The sequence below is a fragment of the Thunnus albacares genome, chromosome 23 (assembly GCF_914725855.1).
Source record: "Thunnus albacares chromosome 23, fThuAlb1.1, whole genome shotgun sequence".
Classification (NCBI taxonomy): Eukaryota; Metazoa; Chordata; class Actinopteri; order Scombriformes; family Scombridae; genus Thunnus; species Thunnus albacares.
The window spans coordinates 17,219,746-17,240,175 of record NC_058128.1 but is presented as its reverse complement, the minus strand read 5'-3'; the positions used below and the strand labels follow the sequence as shown (position 1 = coordinate 17,240,175).

Sequence of the window (20,430 nt, the reverse complement as noted above, 5' to 3'; positions counted from 1 at the left end):
GGAAAATACATTGGACAAAAAATTGAAAATATGAGCTGGGGAGGACCTGTCAAATTTGAGTCACGCTGCATGATTTTCTGCTATCAGCCAAGATGAACTTTTTCTGTCTGCTTGGAGCTGTAAGAAAATTTTCTTAACTTATAAACGTTACGTGATAGAAACTGTCATATTTGCACCAACTAGTATCTGTCCTTCCATCTATCATGTTTCTCCTGAAATCCCAGCTAGTTTTCGTAACATTTTATCTTTCAATTTCAATAAACTACTTTGGAAAATTGTATTCCAAGTGACAAAGAAACATAATCCATCCCACTCCTGACTTCCTGCTGTTGTGGGTACTGGACCTGTGAGATTTTACAGATGCAAATCTAAGGTAAACACAAGCGCCACACAGAGAAGGAAGCGTGGCTGGTTAATGCAGCTCATGATGTAACTTATATGACGTTAGAACATTTGCAACACGTGGATTCCAGAGATAAAGTGTTCCTTATTTGCAAACAGAAAAGATGTAAGAGAAAATTTCACTCACCGCCATCCCCACCTTTACCTTAGTCACTGATTAACTAGATTTTATTGACTACTAATAATAACTATACTCCACTCAAGGACTGCATGTGAAATAAGGTAACTATAATTAGCCACTTAATGCTTAAATACTTAATGTCATTCAGTGTTCTCAGAAATAAATGGGACTCCATCCCTTTTCTTTTCACGGTGGTGTCTGATGTTGAACTAACTGCATATTTATCACTGGCAAAGTCTCCCTGTTTGATCCCTAACTCCAGGGTAAACTGACCTGCTCTTGTCACAGTGATCACTAGGGGGGGGATTTTGATGTAGCCGGGTTGAACATTGACTCAATAAATGGAAGTCTTTATGGCAGGTTATTATAGGGCACTTGATACCACTTTGAGGAAGGTCAATGGCCAGGTTTAAACTGAAGTCTGCAGTGCCAGCTGTAATCACTTCACTCGATATGGTACAGTAATTGCAGACCAGGGAACTCATCTAGACGAACAAACATTAGCCTCCGGGGGTTATAAGGACGTACGGATGAAGTGGAAGTTGTCTGATGCAAAAGGATGGAAAGGGCTGCTTGAGAGCCGCGGTTATAGTAAAGAAGACTTTGGGTACCAAATATTCATCCAGTGCATGCTGGGATTGCAACTCACTGTGACCCTGGATTGGGTTGGTAAAAAGTTCTAACAACTATTTGTTTACTAAATCAGGTTCTGCCATTAAAACTTAAGAAAGGTGTTAAAGTAACTAGTAAAATCTTTAGTAGGGTGTAAATTGGTTGCTAGAAAACATCTGTAGCACCATAAAATCAAAAACAATCAACTATGTAAACACACAATCATAAACTGGAGCAGTCAACCAACCAAAAATAACAGTTTTAAAGGGTCAATCAATGTATTAAACTTTACTAAACATTCTTTGTATGAATGATTTGTATATGTATGTATGATGTAGTTTTATTCATATATCAGTAAATGGAGAAATACAGTATGTATTTCAGAGGAGAGCTGCAACAATTAATATATCAATCATTTAGTTAATCAACATAAAATTAATAGGGAACTATAATAAAATAATTGTTTTAGTCATTTTTCAAGCAAAATGCTTTTATTTGTCAAACATGATAGTAAACTGAATATTTTGGGGTTTCGGACTGTTGTTCACATCTTTGACTCTGAGAAATAGTTTTCTGACATTTTATAGACAAAATTAAGATTAATTGAGAAAATAACTATCAGATTAATTGATACTGAAAATAATTAGTTGCAGCCCTATTTCAGAGTTAGTTGTATTCATGCAGTTAAGAATGAGTTGGGACCTAACCAACAGTCATCAAGTCTGACATTATTAGCGTAGGCTAGTAGTATAGGCTATTTTTGTGAAAACGACATCTTCCAAGTTTACATTGTTATTGAAAAGCATTTTAATCTAGTGACATGTCAGATGTGTTGACCAAAACACTTTACTGCTTATGTTACTCATTAGTCTAAATGGGCATATAATAGCTTTGTCAGTTAGCAAGACAATAGTTACAGCTGAGTGAAAATATTAAGTAAGAATTTGTCTGGTACGACCTGTTTTAATTTAGTGACATGTAAATCTCTACTTAGTTATAACTGGTTTGAATTTATGAAGAGCTGGTGCAACTGACTTAAACAGATAGAGAAAACGGATGAATGGATGAACAGATATAATGAAGAAACCCACACTTTAATCCACTTTAATCCACTTTAGCTTTTCAGTTTTAACTTCAGCTGAAGAAATTCATACCTTGCATGTGTTTTGAAAATTCTGCCTCCTTTTGCCTCATCAAGCTCTCTTGAATAAACTTCTAGTGAACAAGCTGAATTCAAGGCAAGTTTCTAAAAAGCTGATATTTTATAGATTTTAAATGAGCTCATTGGGGCAGAACCTCCTTCTCACCAATGATTGAATAAATGAATAAATGAACTTTGTCTCATGTCACTGACAGAACCCATTCTTCGTGGGAAACATAGCTTACTGTTAATTAACAGACAGCCCCTAGTAGTATTTGCTTGTAGGAACAAAGCCTCCCAATTATCTGTGACTGGAAACCCACCTGTGTGACCTGCTCTTGTCAGCGTACAGACCTCAGCTACAGTAGCTACATGACCTGACTGTTGCTCCCCCAACATGTGCATGATCCTGATAAGGAGAGCCGAATGGGAAGCTGAATTCAGACCCCTTAACACTCCCTCCTCCCACCTCCTCTAGCCCCCCTCATGGGTGACAATACATTTTACCAAAGGCAAATTATTTGCTGCTAGGATATGTAAGCTTTAATACAACTAAACAACGTAGGTTACTTCATACATTTTTGTTTCGTTTTTTTAAATTTGTATTCTTATTTATTAACAACTATTTATCATTCAGTTTTTACAGTTGGTAATATATATATATATATATATATATATATATATATATATATATATATATATATATATATATATATATATATATATATATATATATATTTGTTTTAAGTTTTAAGATATGTGGCACAATCTGCTTTGCGTGCGATGACACCGCTATCATACTCACTTCAGCGTTTTAGACATACCTGTTTCAGAAATGTTGCTGATACCAGATCTTCCTTTGCTGCTCTTCTCAGCGTCCTTCCACGCCAAAACACTGCGATTAAGAAGAACTTCCACCTGTCTGCGCTTCAGCAAAAGCTTCGATGATAGTAATTTGGCTTGTTTCTCCATAATATCGCTCAGAAGTGTCATCGGTTACGCTGCCGTACCGACAGTTCTGATCTCAACTTCAGTGACGGCCCGCATAACAAAACGCGTTTGGTGGCTGTAGTGTGTGGAGGCAGAGTGCCGGCCGGCCCCAGCTGTCAGCAGGAGAAGGGACTTAAGACAAAGATCGTCTATAAGAAAGACGATTCACTCGGTAGGAAAGATGAAACTGGCCTACTTTCAACTCATGAAAGTGAGTTCTAACCAGCACTCCTCCTATTGGCATATACTACTACTACTACTACTACTACTAATAATAACAATAATAATAATAACAACAACAAGTACTGAAAGACGCTTTACACAGAAGCAGAAACAAATAAACAGACACACAAACAATTATAACAATCCACAGTATATATAAAACACAATAACAGTAATAGCCTTTTTTAATAATCGGGTTATTATCAATCTATTCGGAGCATAAAAGTCCCTAAAAACCAAATCAAAATATTATTAAAGTATTTGTAGTTTTTGTTCCTGCAAAACATAGAAAAATTCTGTGGTTCAAACTCTGTACTGACAAATACAAATCCAAAGCAAAAATAGTAAATGTCACTACATTAACATGTCATTTTCACTGATACTTAAAGTAGGCTACAAGTTGTAATGTTTCTTACCAAAGAAGAAAAATACGACAATGATGGCTGATGCGTTTGTTGATCAGTAACAGTAAATGATGCTACCTTATCAAGGACTTTAATTTATTTTTTTTAAAGATGATTTTAGTCTGTTTTGGAATTTCCCTGGTGTCCCTGGAGCCTACATTCACACCTGCATAATTCAAAACCTTTGAAATGTGTTATTAACATTCATTTTAGTTTTTTTTTTTAAAAGAAGAGGAAGAAATAAACTTTACATCACTTTACATATTTCAACAAAAATATCCGCAACTTTTCCAATAACACCAATAGCCTAACAGTAGACATGACGCTGGTAGTACCGGGAAATGGGGTCAGAGTGAGAGCTCTCGCATTTCGTCCTCTGTGTTTCAGTTCTGTGGAACACACTGCATCAGCACTTTGCATAAACACATCAGCTTTCTAAATCATGACTCAAAGCAGTCAGGGGTTTCCATGCTCTTCCAGACTGCATGTTTGAATAACAACCTTAACCTTTATCACCTTCAAGCAGCGATCATTATGAGGCAAACATCAGCATGAACAAAAAATGATGAGTAAACTCCAACTGTGTTTAAGTGCCTTCCACAGCAACCCCAAACTCTGCTTTTAACTCAGCGGAAACTGAGCTGATTTTAAGATGATGTAATACTATAGTAATAAAGATATCTTATTTTGCCCCATTTCTCCCCATAAGTTTGTCATTTCCTTTCATACTCTTGGTTTGTGTGTGCACGTGTACACACACACAGTGGATGTCATGTGTGTGACAAAGTACAATACAGTTAATAAAAAATATAGGTTTTTTTGTCAAAGTAAAGTTTGTCTTCTTCTTCTTCTAATATTGTCAAACCAAACAGGTGGATGTCTCATTTCTGAAAAAACAGCAAACAATTTACCTGGATAGATTTTAAACTGAGTAAACAAATAAGGAAATTACATTGTGATCAAAACTAATATTTTACACTAGCACGATTTATGTGCTCACTAACGAGGTTCATCACAGTGACTGAGCGCAGTAAATTTTTGAGCTGATCATTGTTTTGTATTTTTGACACATCATGAAAAAACAGGATTTTACTGTGGTAGTTGGGAATGATTAATTACTGAAGGTAACTAGTCTAAGGTTGTGTGACATTTTGTGCATTTTTCTTATGTGTATAATAATTTCTTTCTGTTCTTTATTTTTTTAGACTTTAGAAGTGTTGTATCATAAGCTCACTTTGTAATTAGAAGCAAAAACATTTGGGACAGGATGTATCAACTTCAATATCCTACTTAGGTTAATGGTGAGTAGGTGGAAAGATGCCATACTGCATTGTGTCAAGAGAAACTCCGTTATAAGAAGAGTGAATTGATTAATTGGCTTGTTGATAATTTTGGGTCAGAGAAGAAAAGCTGCAGTCAGTAATAATAATAATAATAACTTTATTTATATAGCACCTTTCAAAACATAGTTACAAAGTGCTTGACAGTCAAAACAAGAAGTAAAAAGTAATGTGAAATCCTAAACATAAAAATCAAGATAAAATAATCCAGAATGGATACACAAATTGTGAAGAGCCATAAAATAAAAATGAAGATACTGAGTTTGGGATTAAGTCATCATTCCGTTCATCAATATAAAATTATATTTCTAGAAAAGCATTATTTTATGTTCTGTAAATACCACCACTTTTAAAATTTGTGTTTGAATAATAATGTATGGCAACTGTATAAATAATGTTTCACAAACAATAGTAACCCTGCCGAAACTATAGATACATCAAATTATCAATATAAACTATTCAGGAAATGGCAAATATTCTCTCCCTCCCAGCTGGTGGTCCTGATGCTGGTGGTCTCTCTTCTGATTGACACACAGTTTGTAGTTTTTCTGTCAACAAAGCAGAAGACAGTGCAGCATGACGTCACCAGCCTCTACAGCCACCTAACAGCAGATCTCACTTGTGATTGGCCCGCGGCAAGGAAGTGCTGCTCCAAGCCAATTGCAGCCGCGTTTGCTCACCGATTAGGGCAGTATCAACATGGCAGCTTTTTGAGTTTTAGAGGAGGGGAGCTGGTGTAAATAAACACAATATTTCACGTTTTACAAATAACGACAGCGTTCGGGTGCTTGTGTTTAGGGCTGTCAAGAAAATGTCGAGTGACGGAAACAAGAAGCAGTTCTGGAAAAGAAACGCAGCGAAGGTTCCCGGCAGGTGAGTGACGTGTTACCTCCTAGCTGGATAGCTTAGCATAGCTAGCCTTATTCATCTGACGCCGCACTGTTGAGCTTCAAACGCAAAAGTTTCACTTTCACTGACTGGCCTGCGATGCTGCACACAGTTTGCGAGTTTCACACCCTGTTATGTAGCATTGTCTGCGGCGAATTAAGTCTCACAGACACAGTTTACACCTCGCTGCTCGTAGCTGTCGAAGAGCTAACTACGTTGCTAACAGCGGCTAACACAGAGTTGTAACTAATGACACATCAACCATTTTATATCACGGAGTAGCTATGCCCTTACAACGTAATGATGCTATTTCTTATAAATCACACTTAGTCGCAGTATTACAGCGTTAACTGATATTGTTTTGAATATTAGGGAAGCTAACATGACAACCACTCATGAATTAGCTCATTGGTTTACATTCTCTCTTCTCCACTTCCTCAGCATTCAGCATGTGTACGGCGCACAACACCCACCTTTCGACCCACTCCTTCATGCTAAGTAAGTTAAATGCACTTTGTCATGGTTGGTAAGGCTCACTGTGATTTTGTTGGAGTAGTTTGGCTAGTTGTAATACTTTTGCTCCTCTTAGTTTCTACTATACTTGAAACACTAGCTGAAGTTCTTGGCCCTCCTCTTTCCTCCCACATATTTTTAAAAGCTGATGTGACAAATTGGTTCTTGGTGAAATATTAGATGAAAGTATCTCCCCATATCTTGGAAGGCTCCATCAGTGCTCATTAATTAGACTACATTTTGACAAATGAACAAGTTTTTCTGGCGTGGATTAGGCCAAAGGGTACACTCTCTCTCTCCATCTTCAAATGGAAGGGGAATGATTAATCATCTGTGAGGTTAATGTGTCGATAACCATGATGGCTTGATTACCAAATGATGTGATTATCATATGGGATGACTTGTGATGTTTGGAAAAGTATAAAAAGTGGTTTTCAACCCAGTATTCCTATTTTGCCCCAGATGAAGGCGTAAGTTGAACTGTTGGGCTTTGATTCAGCACAGTGCTGTTTAAATAAAGCAGAAGTTGATGAAGCGAACAAGTCTGTGCATAAATGTGATGGGGTTGAGGTGCTTCCTCATTTGAAAACCACCAGCACCTACCTCATAGTTGATCACACAAGACCTTTAATGAACTATTAGGCTAGTACTTTGGAGTTTATATAGATTTCTCACATCCCAATTGACTGGCAGTAGACATTTAAGATGAAAAAAAACCAAACCCAAAACAACAAAAAAGATCTTAAAGAGCAGCTAACCAGCCACTCACAGAAGATAGGAAACAGCTGCTGCACTATCCTCCATGGATTGACACTTAACAACATGTTGAACTTTTGGCCACATCCCAATCAGGAATGTGGAAGCAGCTGTTTTGCAATTTGACAGGTGACTGAAGACGCCGGCTTGTGACATCACAGTTTGGGATGTTGCCAACATATTTGAATGTGTGAAACTATATATATTATATTTGGTCTTGCAGTGTAACTTTTTGCCTGCTCTTCTTCTTATGTCTGAGAAAGTGAACCTACCAGAAAATCTTGTTGGTATCTGGCTGCATGAGTAGCTTTAAGGAAATAAGGCATGCTTTAAGTTTGTTTCATTGTAACTAAGTTGAAAAGCTTGTAATCATTCTCAGTACAAATGATTACATGATCTAAGAACTGAAACAGAAGTTGGAAGTTAAATATAATTTTTTCCAGACTATAGAGTACCACTCACAGGTCTGGGATGTGTGACAGTATTAAAATAAACGACTATTCCCCATTCCCTCAAACACCCACACATTCAGAAATAGAACAACTGACTATTATTCCATAGTAATCCTTTTCTTTCTTTTGACTGATGTTTAATAATATGGATTTCCACAGAGGGTTGAGTTTAATTTGCTTGTTTTTTGTCGGGGCATAAGTTCAGGCGCTCTCTTTTCTTCTAAGTTGTGATGGAAGTCAGCTAATATTGACAAGTCTCCTGCTTTATTATGGTAATCCTCGTCTTTGTAAGAAATCAGAGCACTACTTTTACTACACAGAGCACTCTTTCCTCTACTGCCCGCCTCCCACCTCCCTTTTTCTGCATTGCATGATAAAACAGTAAGTTAGTAAAGCTTTATTTATATAGCACTTCTTAAAACACACAGTTACAAAGTGCTCCACAAACACACACACACACATACAAAATTAAACAAATAGATTAACAAAATAGTGTAATTTACAATATTAAAATATAACATTGCACAGAGAGAAACAGACCAAACTGAAATGAAACAAGATATGAGAACAGGAATGGAGGTCTGTAGAAAGGCTTGCCGATATAAATGGGTTTTTAGGCACCACGTAAAACAGTCCAAAAGTTCAGCAGATCTAATTGATTGTGGAAGATGATTCCACAGAGTTGGGGCTAAGACTGCAAAGGCGCGGTCACCTTTTGTTTTGTGGTTAGTGTGGGGGATGAATAAAAGGCTGACGTTTGAGGATTGTAGTGGTTGAGAAGTGGAATGAGGAACGACGAGGTCAGAAATGTAGCTAGAGGCAAGGTCATGGAGTGCTTTATACGTAATCAGCAGGATCTTGTAGGTGATTCAGAATTTTCAGGAAGCCAGTGGAGGGAAGCAAGAACAAGGGTAATGTGGGACCCACGGCTGGTTCTGATTAGAAGTCTGGCTGCTGCATTTCGGACTAACTGCATGTTTTAGAGCAGACTGACTGAGGTATGTGTAGAGGGAGTCACGGTAGACTAGCCGGGAGAAAATGAATGTGTGGATTAATTGTTCAAGATCAGTAGAGGACAATATAGGTCTTATTTTGCAATATTTCTTAACTGATGGAAACAGGACTGGACAAGCTTATGAATATGATGGTCAAATGTTATATACTGGTCAAAGATGATTCTTAGCAGTGGATTTAATGTTTGGGTGAAGTGGCCCAATAAACTGAGTAGCTACAGTGGCAAAGTTATTAGGACCAGGGTTTAGGTGGAGGAAATTTTGAGTCGTCCACTCTTTGGTGTCGGCTAAACAATCATGGAGAGAGGACAGTTGGTTCAAATTATTAGGTTTGGTAGAGAATTAGATCTGTGTATCATCGGCATAACAGTGATATGACTGACCCAGAGGAAGCATGTATAATGAGAACAGGAATGGCCCAAGAACGGAACCCTGGGGGACTCCGCACTGGAGGAGAGCTAACAAGGTCACATGATTACTGACACAGACATTAAAATATTTATTTGTTAAATATGAATGAAACCAGTTTAAAGCTGTGCCAGAAATGCCCATCAAGGCCTGTCAAGTTAGATGGCCTGATTGATGGTATAGAAGGAGGCAGCAGTTAAATCAATTAGGATGAGAGTGGAATATTCCCCTATGTCTGCATGCATGAGAATGTCATAAGTTACTCTAAATAATGCAGTCTCAGTACTGTGCTTGTGATGAAAGCTGGACTGAAAATTATCAAAGATTTTATGATCCTCAACCAACTTCAGGAGTTGGTCAGTAACAATTTTTCAAGGATTTTGGACAGGAAAGGTAACTTGGAGGTTGGTCTATAATTCTCTAACTGGGCTGGGTTGAGAGAGGGTTTTTTTTAAGGAGAGGCAGGACACTGGTGATTTTAAAATAATCAGGTACAGACCCAGATGTGAGAGAATAATTAATAATGGAGAGCAGGCTTGGAACTAATACAGGAAGGACGGATTTAAGAAATTCAGTGGGGATCATATCACATGAGCTGGAGGAGGGACGCATTTGGGCTACAGTGTTTTAAGGGACTGGAGGGAAATGGGAGAAAATTAGTAAAATTAGACAGCTGAATGGAGGGTAACACAGTAGGGGTAAAATGCAACCTCAGACAATTGATCTTGCCAACAAAGACAGATAAGAAGTTTTCACAGTCAGAAGAAGAAGAGGCAGGAATGGCAGGAAGAGAGGGATTTACAAGCTGGTTGATAGTGCTAAACAGAAACCTTGGATTATTTCTATGACTGTTAATTAAGTCAGAAAAGTAAGCTGTTCGCGCATATTTAATAGTTTGATTCAGTTCAAGCAATAACTCCTTCAGATGGAATTGATGAACTTCAAGATTAGTTTTTTCCATCTATGTTTTGCCTTCCTGTATTCCCTTCTTTGTTTTCTGATACTGTCATTGATCCAGGGAGTTGTGTTAATAACTGGGACAGACCTGGAAATGAATGGAGCAGAAAAATCAAGAACTGATGCGCATAAATCATTAAACCAACTAACAAAATCATTAATATTAGTGAAGTGAGGAGGGCAATAGGCCAGACTAGAGAAAAAGCTTAAAAACAAGACAGCTGATTATTCATTAAAGATGTGGGAGCAGATTTTACATCTCTGAGTTATTGTAGTAGGTAGTAAGTGTACACAAAAGATAATACATTTATGGTCAGAGACTAAATCAATCGTATTCAAGGAATTAAGAGACGTGTCCAGAGTCAAAACTAAGTCAGGGGTGAGTCCGCGGTTATGGTTAAATCCAGAGACATGCTGCACAAGTTTAAAAAAATTGCAGATGTTTAAAAAAATCCAAGGCAAATGAGTTAAATGGATTGTCAATATGGATGTTAAAATCACCAACTATAATAGCCTTGTCAAATTCAACCACAAGAGAGAACAGCAACTCTGAGAATTCATCAAGAAAACCCATTTGAATTGGGTGGTCGATAAACAATTACAGAGCAAATTGGGTTGTCACACACCAGTTTTTAAAAGAAAGAATTTCAAAACTAAAAAGCTGAATGGAATACAAATAAAATTATTCTTAAAAACGGTTGCAGTGCTGCCACCATGACGTGTTAACCTAGGAGCATTCAGAAAATTATAATTGGGTTGGCAGAGCTCCACTAGGGGGGAGCATTTCCCAGGTTTAAGCTAGGTCTCAGTAAGGAATAGGAAATCGTAATTATGGGCTGTAATTAGGTCACTGAGAATAAAAGATTTGTTAGACACGGATTGAGTGTTTAAAAGAGCAAAGACAACAGAATCGAGTGACTTAGCTGAACTGGAGTTACTACAGCAGAATGCAATCAAATTATCTAGCCTAGCAGTTGAAAACACAGGACGCATAGGATGGTGGGTATTAGATCTAGGTGTAATCCTAACAGGGATACTGTATGAGGCCAGGGAGGAACAATCAGATGGATTAACCATGGGTCAGGAGGAAGTTTAATTGAGATCGGGAACAGTTAAGTTTAATTGAAATCTCTTTTTTTCTGTTTCGTTTCTTGTTCCCATTGGCAGAATGAAATGGTGTCCTTGCAGCACAAAGAAAGCAGCTCAGATTCAGTCCTGTTAGGTTTTAGAGACCTGCTTTTGATTAAGAGTCTGTGTGTGTAGAGGTGCTGACTGTGTATTATCACTGGTAGTACTATCAATTTCAGTGTGTAAAATGTTAATATTTTATAGACTTTGTTCAGGCCAAATGTTAATTTATTGATTTTTAAGCTCTTCACTTTTTTCAAAGGGCTAGTTTTTTTTGTTGCTTTTTGTTTATGCACCTGTCAGTGTTTAAATGATTCACTGTTCATATCTCTGTCTTTTTCCCCTTATCCTCACTGTCTGCTTATTTACCTTATCACCCTCTCCTTTTGTCTCCTTCTCTGCCTCTTTGCCACTTTTCCCCTTTCCCTACCCCAACTCCACCCCCACTTGCCGTTCTTTCAATTTCTCTAATCTTATCCTCTTTCTCTTATCTTCTCTGTCTTCATGGTCACGTCTCTGTTGTCCAGCTTAATTAAAGCAGGCAACAAGCCTCCTCCAGCCACACCAGGCAAACCCAAGAAGGCTACCACCTTTCAGGAGTTTGAGAGCATCACAAGTGACGCCTGGGATGTCGGGGACGATGACGACGAGTTACTGGCCATGGCTGCACAGAACCTCAACATAGAGGTAGTCATGGAGACTGCCAATAAGGTGAATGACCAGATGCAAGAGCATCATAATCAGGAGCAGTTGCTAAAAATCACAGTTTCTCAAACAAATGTCAGTAAAGGCCATTTTGGAAGGATTGAAATTGAAGTTAGGTGTCTGTAAGATATACTGCTGTCATTTTAAGATTGGTGTATGCAAACAATTTTTAGTATAGTCACTTATAACCTTAGTCACTATAAATCTTAAGTTGCCAACTTTGTTTACCAAGTAAAGAGAACTGCACACTTTTAATATTTTACATGGATTTTTAACAAGTTATATCCAAAATCAGTAAAACCTAAAGCTCATCAGTACCTTGTTTTTTCTGTCAAATGTCCAGGTGATTGAGAATCACAGCAAGCAGCAGGAGAGACAGCGGCAGGATGACACAACAGAGCTGGAACAAAGAGAAGAGGACACACAGGAGGAAGTGGCAGAGGATGAGGAGGAGGATGAGGAAGATGAGGAGGACAGAGTGGAGGAGGGAGATGTGACCAGTCCAGAGGTGTCATTTGCCTCCCAAAGCAGCCCTTACACTGACGGTCGCCTTGTGAAGTCCCACAGCGAAGCTCCAATTGGGTCACCTAAAGGTTAGTGAACACCATTGCTCAGTGTCCAAAAAGTTTTTTTTTTTTCCTCACCTGCATAATAAAAGCTCGACTGCTTTTACTTTTAGAGCACCAGTCTTATGGAATAATAAGACTATTATAATCTAAAGCTGTTAACTGTTATTCCTGTGCCATAGATAGAATAAATGCTTTATAAGATAGAAAATATATGCTTTGTGAAACATTCGCTCCAGAAAATAAACATATTCAGGGTCTTAGCTCATATCTTGCTCACTCATACAACACACTATATAATGTTTTTTTGTCTGCATCCGTTTTTTTCTTCATTTACTGTGGCATCACAGCTGCTGTGCGCCACCATATTCAAATAACATCATGTTGCAACAGAACCACCCAGCAGAGTCCAAACAGCAGAGAAATAGGAGGAAAATGTTTTGGCAGATGTTATCTGTGAGCAGAGCAGACTGCCAGTGTTGAGCTTTGATTTGACTTGCTTTTGGTTTATGGAGTATGTATAGTGCTCAGCATTGACACAGTTACATACAAAGACTGAAGTCTTTATAACCAAGGCATTCAAGTTTTAATTAAAGATACTGTTAAGTGTGGAAAATGATCCTTATTTACATATATTAGGTGTCTTTCAATGTCACTGACAAAATTATCTTACATAACATTTTAATATTATTAGGGCTGCCGCTGACGATTATTTTCATCATCGATTTAATCTGTTGATTATTTTCACAATTAATGTCAATCAATCAATGGTGAAAAATGTTGATCACTATTAACATAGTCAGTTTACTATCATAGAGGACTAAAGAAACCAGAAAATATTCACATATGAGAAACTGGAACAGGAGAATTTGGGGTTTTTTTATTAAAAAAATTGACTACGATTAGTCAATTATCAAAATAGTTGGCAATTAATTTTCTGTCAGTCAACTAATCGATTAGTCGACTAATCTTCTCTCATAATCACAATAAAAAAAGCAAGAGAAAAAAAATCTGCTGTAGTGAAGAGCAATTTTCAGTCCTTGAGGCAGGTGTTTCTGCCCCTTCCTCTGCTTTTACCTTACTGTGCTCTTACAGATAAACATCAGATGACAGTGCAACCATCCCTTCTTAGTTTGAGTCTGTTTCTCCTGAGCATGTCCTTTTAACCTACACAACAACTACTCTCAAAAGAGGAAAGTTGTGAAGAGATTGTACTTTTGCTTTATAGACTGTAACATCAGTAGCAGCGGCAGACGCTGTACATCATGAACGTCTGGCTGACTGTTGGCCCGTCTTGTAGGTCGTCTGCCTGCTTGTCTGCCATTCGGCTTGTTGCTGAGTGTGTTTAGATATAGATTACGTAAGCAGTTCCTAGGCAGTTCCTCTTATCTCCTCAGAGGAGACACAGCACAGGCCTGCGTGCGCTGTCACGTCATGCGCGGACAAGGAGATCTGTAAGACGACACCCTTTACGCCTTTAGTGGGTATCTTGAGAAAACACAGACGCTTATCAATACAAGACTTAAGTAAATACACACCTAATGTACTTGGCGGGTGGGTAAACAATGTGACGTACAGTACAGTAAGTCAGACAGCTGGTATGCTGTGTTTTATGAAACTGTATATTTGATTTTCATTTATTCCAAGGCTTTGCCCTCTCCTCTCGTCACCTCTCCTCTCCTCTCCTCTCCTCTCCTCTCGTCACCTCTCCTCCTTCAGAATGTATGTACTGTATGTGTGTGTGTGATGACAGTAAAGGATGCTTCGCCCAGCCTAATTAGATACAGCATGGCTGTCATTAGAGAGCCCTGGACTCCCTCCGTATACTCATATACAGTATATACTCGTACTTGGCACTCACCATGCCACTACTCTGGAACTAAGAGAACAAGGGCCTCACAAACACACTCACACAGAGAAATCGGTGGCCAGTGGGCTCTCTGCAGCCTCTTGCGTCCCTTGAGTGTTCTGGAAAAAAAATACACACTATGCTACAGTAATTGTCCATAATAGGCGTTTGGGAGAGTGCTCTCTGTTTGTTTGTGCACTTGCATTCATGTATTTTTCCTTTCCTTATTTGTAATAAGTGATGCAGCATATTGTGGCAGACAAGTGAGCATTACTTGTCTAACTTGGCTTTTTCTTTTATGGCCCTTTTGGAAGATAAAATTTATTAAATGCACTATAAAGAGGGCATATTGTTAAAATCACACAAGAGGTTCCACTACAAAGAAGCTGCCACTGGCTTTAATAATCTTTTTTAATTTTTGTAAGTGCAAATAAAGCAGTTGAGAACAGATTGTAGGTTTTTATTTGTTCTTGTAAAAATTGAAAAGGATATTAAAATAGGCACCATTCCAGTTCTCTTAATTGCAATGTGGTGTTTGTGTGACTCTACCTGCAGCAGATTTGTGGTGATTTGCGCTGAGAAATATTGGCAGCACTCCTCACAGGGATCTTTAATAAACTTTTGCTTAGCGTCCAGTGTGACAGTATGCATCCCTCTCCACATCGACGTCCCAGCCTCACCATCTAGCTTGTTCATGACTTGTCTGCAGTGTCTCTGTTTCGCTCTGTGTAACTCTGTCTTTTTAAGTGCATCTGGGGGAACATGTGGTCCTCAGCAGACTGAATTAATATATTAGTCTACCCATTACAGAGGCTGCACAGTTGAATCACAAAGATTTTGCAACAACTGCTGCCATCCTGGAGGCTCATTACAAAACAAGCCACAGTAACTGCATTCATTACTACTGGGCTAAAAAAGCCAAACAATGTTATAGCTAAAAGGCAATAGTCACATTGGTTTCTAAATTTACGTTACTGTGGCATGATGTAGTACATTGTCTTGTCTTTGCCATATTCCTACTCTCAAGTGCAATATGAATTACACGTTGCATATCGCAGTATACTTAATATAGCTCAGTTCAACTGAAAAAGCAGCCCTTCTATTTTTTACTCTTATAACAAACAAGCTAACAAGGAAGCAAACCAACATGGAAAGTTACAGTACATTAATACAGGGATACAAAAACTGTACAAGACAGAATCAAAGAAGGCTCTGTTCAGACGAAAGTTAATGTTGGACTACCATGTAGCTTTGGTGTAAACCACAGGGTCTTTTGTAATCACAATTATCCTGGGCACAGTTCACTGATTAAAGTTTTAAGGATGGCGATGTTGGTCTGTTGGCTGGTCGGTCCACCCCTTTTCAGAGTTTTCAATATCCAGTGAATCATGTCAAAATCTACTTAATGGATCAACCCAAGATTTGGTGCCAACATTCATGATCCCTTCATGATGAATTGTAATCAGTTGGTGATCTCATGACTTCATCTAGTGCCATCAACAAGTCAAATTTTGGGTTTATGACCAAATACCTGCAAAACTTATGAGTTATGACTAAACTTAGTGCTAAGTAGCATGATTTGTGTGCTAAAACACTAAACTAAGGTGGTGGTGAACATTGTAAACATTGGACCTGCTGAACATCGGCATGTTAGCTTTCTGACATTAGCATTTTTAGCTTTAAGACGAGCAAATTCTTTGTTTGGATACAAAACTTCTCACACTCTCCAAACGCATAATCCCCGATCCCCAAACATTGGTGTTTACGTGTATTGACAGATGTTCTCATCAGTTTGGAAAAAAGCTATAGACCTTTACAATACCCACAAGATCATGTGCAGCATCATCTGAAAGCCCTCTGTTTGTTGTCTCTGTGTTTATGTAACCTTTTTCCCTCTCTCATCTCTTTATCCTTCCACCAGATGCAGCTGGTGAGCACGCAGCTCTGCACAGACAGCGGTCTCTGCCCCACCGGCCGCCCGTCATCCCGCTAGTGGCTCGCATGGCTGACCAGAACACATCTGGCACTCCGGCCATGACCGAGAGGGAAGCATCCCGTCTGGATAAGTTCAAACAGTTATTGGCTGGGCCCAACACAGATCTGGGTAAGAGATACTCATCCTGCAGCGTCCACATAACTGTTAGTGTGTGTTACAGTGTGTGCTCTTGCACGGTCCACTTGTCGCACTACTGTTGTGTGTCACGCTACATCTTTGAGCTTTTTTTTTTCTCAATGCTCCTTTACTTTTTCATTTCCTTGCGCTCTTTTGCTTCTCACTCTTAGTTTGCTCACTCTCAGTCTGCCAGCTGTGCCGCGCTTTTAACGATGCTGTGAGGGGGAAAGTCATCCAGCCATCTGGACATGCAGATTACGAGGGGAAAAAATACCACCAACAACAAAAGCAAATGACAGGCCTTTGTTCTAAGCAAACGACAGGCCTTTATTGTTTATCCAACCCTAGAGACTTTGTTTCCTACCACTGGCACCCCAGTGGCCATGAAATCCCCACAGACCCCCCTCTCAGCAGATGACTTTCTGTCCTCTGAAACTAACTTTTGGCGACTGCTGCGCACCAACAAGTCTGAGTATATGAATGTTTAGATCCATCCAGCGACCAGTCTGTAATTTAAAGAAAGGATATTATGTGGTGAAGTGCTTACACTCGCGGAAACAGAGTATTAACTGTCAAGGATCTATAGAGTTATATGTAGTTATTAAAGCTATGGTTGCATGTCAGGAAGGTGGAAAAGCAATTACTTAACATCTGGTTAGACCACAGCAGCATTTTCAGTTACACCAGCTCTTTTATAGAAACAAACATTTAGAGGATAGGGCTGCCAAAGTAGCACATTTTGTATTTAAACAATTGGTAAACATATATTGTTGGTATATCATTAGTAATAAGACATTTAATTTAAAATGGAAAATAAAAACTAAAGATGTTGATGTAAAATGCAAACTGTGCAGTTAAATATTGTGTTCCTTGAGTTAGCAATATTAATTATGATTATGAATTACAATCACAATCTATAGGAAAAGTGTGGTTATACTTTTAGCCAAATGAAATCCTGTCATAACAGTTAATTGCCTTAATGATGCTGTCAACATACAGGTTAAGACAACGTATTTTTATCTGTATCATCTCATTAATTTAGCAGTCATAGTTCTCGGATTTCCAAATACTGTTTTCATACACTGTGTGCTCTGGGTGTGCTGTTAAAATTTGTGCCGAAAGAAAAATATTGCTTGAAATTGTAGTTGGTAGCTTGTCGCCCTGACCTCAGCTAGTCAGTTTGGTTAAAAGCACAGAGACTTACTCATAAGAAAATATCAGTGATGTGCTGATTATTAGTGGATGGCGCACTCTTGAACTCGCTGTAAAATCTCTGTTAAAAGCCTCTTTACCTTCATATATGCTCGATGTTAAGACTTAAAATGCACATCTGTTGTCCTTGAGTAGAGTGTGAGAGCGTGACAAAAAGGGAGCATGAGGAGAAGAAGAGTGCCTGAAGAGAATCAGAAAAGTGCTGTGTTTAACAAATAATGGCTTATGCGCCTAAATACTCTAAATATGCTAAACACCAAGAGTGTGTCAGAAATATTTCAGTGCAGAAATGACACAGTTTAAATACCGTAGCCTCCTTTCTCAAATAGTGGCTGTGGTCTTAATTTACCTTTACTGAAGAGACTAGCAGGCATTTATTTGAGGCAGTGCTGGGCCTTTTATTCAGATTGACTCTTTTTTATAATTGTATTTATATTTTAGAAAGAATCTTGTCAGTTTTATTAATCTGCTCTTGTTTCTTGGATAATTTAATAAAAGTGCAGCACCTTCTCCATCTGTTTCACATTAAAAGCCTTTCAGCGTTTCAGAAGGCATTGATTTCTGAAATATTTGCAGTGTAGCTCGACAGATAACAGATTTTTGAGGCTGACACCGACATAGATGTTTGAGAGTTTAAAAAAGTCAATATCAAGGGATCAAGATAATAATATAATAGCTGATATCATTAGAATTTTTTTAAAGGAACAAACATTTTTGATGTTTGCAACAAAGATGCGTACTAAGCAGATATGTTTTACAATTGATAACATAGTTTTGTCATTTCTGTACTGACATTTCTCGTTACTTATTGTCCTACATATATGGCTATATGAAAATAAGATCTCAAAATATCAGCATTTAGCCAAAATATCGGCTTGGCTGATTTATCCGATTTGCAGAAAGTTGACCTGAATTGTGCATTTAAACTATTTCCCAGTACATTTGTGATATTATTGTTGATTAATGATGCCACCACTAGATTATCTTGTCCACTATGTTAACATGCATCCGCAGATCCTATGGCATTGGCAGACATGGCTGATAGATTTGCATTTGTTTCAGTTTGGACCCCTGGTTCCCTTTGCTTCTGCTTTACCTGGCGCATGTAGATTACTCTGAGGTACACACAATAAGAGCATTGGCTAAGATCCTAAAATGTAAATGCTAGATTTCATTAAGTTTGAATGGCCTTAGTCAGCACAGCAGTTCACCTCTACGTGTGATCCCCTTGAAAACTTTTCAAACAAAACAAACTGGTTCACAAGTCATCAGCGTTGGTCAACGATGGTTGCGGCCCGCTGGGGCAGAGTGTATCCTGTACATCAGCAGAGTGTCTTGAGATGTCAGCCCTCATTAGGGCCTGCCAGGCATCACAAGCCGGCTGTCTAAATTTAGTTTAGTCTCAGCGCCATGATTAGATAGCCCAGAACGGGCGAGCCACGCTGCCGGCTGCTGGCAGCATGAAAGATGAACTTCATTCACGGGACATAATTAAGTGAAGGATAGGGGTGTGGGGGGTGATAGGGAAACGGAGAGGGATCGGGGCAGATAAGATAAGATAAGATGAAACTTTAATGATCCCCGTGGGGAAATTGGGTCATTGCAGCAGCAAAGAATGGGATATAGATGAGAACACAAAACGAAAAAATGAAATCGTCTGAAGGAATTTAAACCTAATGTAACAAAATATTTTTGGGACAAAAGTAAATATCACTGCTCTCATAAGTATGAGTCACTTTTGGACCTTGGTTTGCAGAGTTGCCCTGCTTTTGGGCATCAAAATATCTGAGTTTGAAATACTGATTTGATTAGGTTGGACGAGTTCAAAATTGTGAAAACAACGGGGGTGTTTTGAATACACATTCGTTTGACATTTTCACAGGTAATTTGTTAGTCTGTCCCTCTCGCCGCAGGAAATAATGGATTAATCCCGGAACGCCGTTGATGTAGCATTTTTCTCCTTATGAAAGTTACACAGCAATTATTCGACCAATGAGAATTTGGTGGGATGAGAGCATATTGACCAACTAATCGACCAGTCAACCAGGAGACTACAGCCCTATTTGAGCAGTGTACAGTTACAAGAGCGATTTAAATCAAATCCCACACATTCAATTGGACCGCTAAAAAAATGGGTGGGGCTTAGAGTTTCATGTGATGCAGAGCTGCAGAGAGAAACGGAGCTATGGAGGACTGTTGGCTCCACACACACATCCTCAACTGTTGTGAGATCACGAGGGAGAGATGAATGAATTAGACCTCAGCCACACTGTTTTGGAAATGAAAACAAACTTTTTGCCCACTGATATCCAAACACACATCTCTTTCTGTCTCTCTGAATACTGCTCTGTTAGCTGCTACGACCCACAAGTGGTGAATTGCGGTTTTATATGACCAGAGTGGCTAGCTACTCACCCAAAGTCACATTTGGTTGAATGAACTTTTGTAAACACTCCTGAGTGCAGGATGAGTCATCAAACATTTGAAAGTGTTTTACAGACAGAGAAAAGACACAGATTTTGATGTAAAAATACACTGATACTGATTTTTTGACATATACTTGGCATTTAACAAGAGATAAATGAAAAATTAACACAGGGACACAGAGTTAAAACTGGGAAAATGTATTTTTCATTGC

The 20,430-nt window shown here is 38.6% G+C and overlaps 2 protein-coding genes across 4 annotated transcripts in view; one reads left to right on the top strand and one right to left on the bottom strand.

The window, feature by feature from the left end:
• The window catches only part of cerk (ceramide kinase), a 41,925-nt gene extending 38,558 nt beyond the window's left edge, over positions 1–3,367 (bottom strand). Inside the window, exon 1 of the mRNA XM_044344069.1 lies at positions 3,101–3,367. Coding sequence (XP_044200004.1) covers positions 3,101–3,269 — 169 coding nt within the window. The 5' untranslated portion in view covers positions 3,270–3,367. The remainder of the gene's footprint in view (positions 1–3,100) is intronic.
• A 2,517-nt stretch (positions 3,368–5,884) lies between these two features.
• The window catches only part of tbc1d22a (TBC1 domain family, member 22a), a 133,120-nt gene continuing 118,574 nt past the window's right edge, over positions 5,885–20,430 (top strand). For 2 of the 3 annotated variants that reach the window (XM_044343296.1, XM_044343294.1), the window contains exons 1-5: positions 5,885–6,105; positions 6,562–6,618; positions 11,875–12,058; positions 12,396–12,645; positions 16,389–16,571. In XM_044343296.1, the coding sequence (XP_044199231.1) occupies positions 6,044–6,105; positions 6,562–6,618; positions 11,875–12,058; positions 12,396–12,645; positions 16,389–16,571 (736 nt within the window). In that variant the 5' untranslated portion in view covers positions 5,885–6,043. The remainder of the gene's footprint in view (positions 6,106–6,561; positions 6,619–11,874; positions 12,059–12,395; positions 12,646–16,388; positions 16,572–20,430) is intronic. The other variant, XM_044343295.1, reaches the window with a different exon arrangement.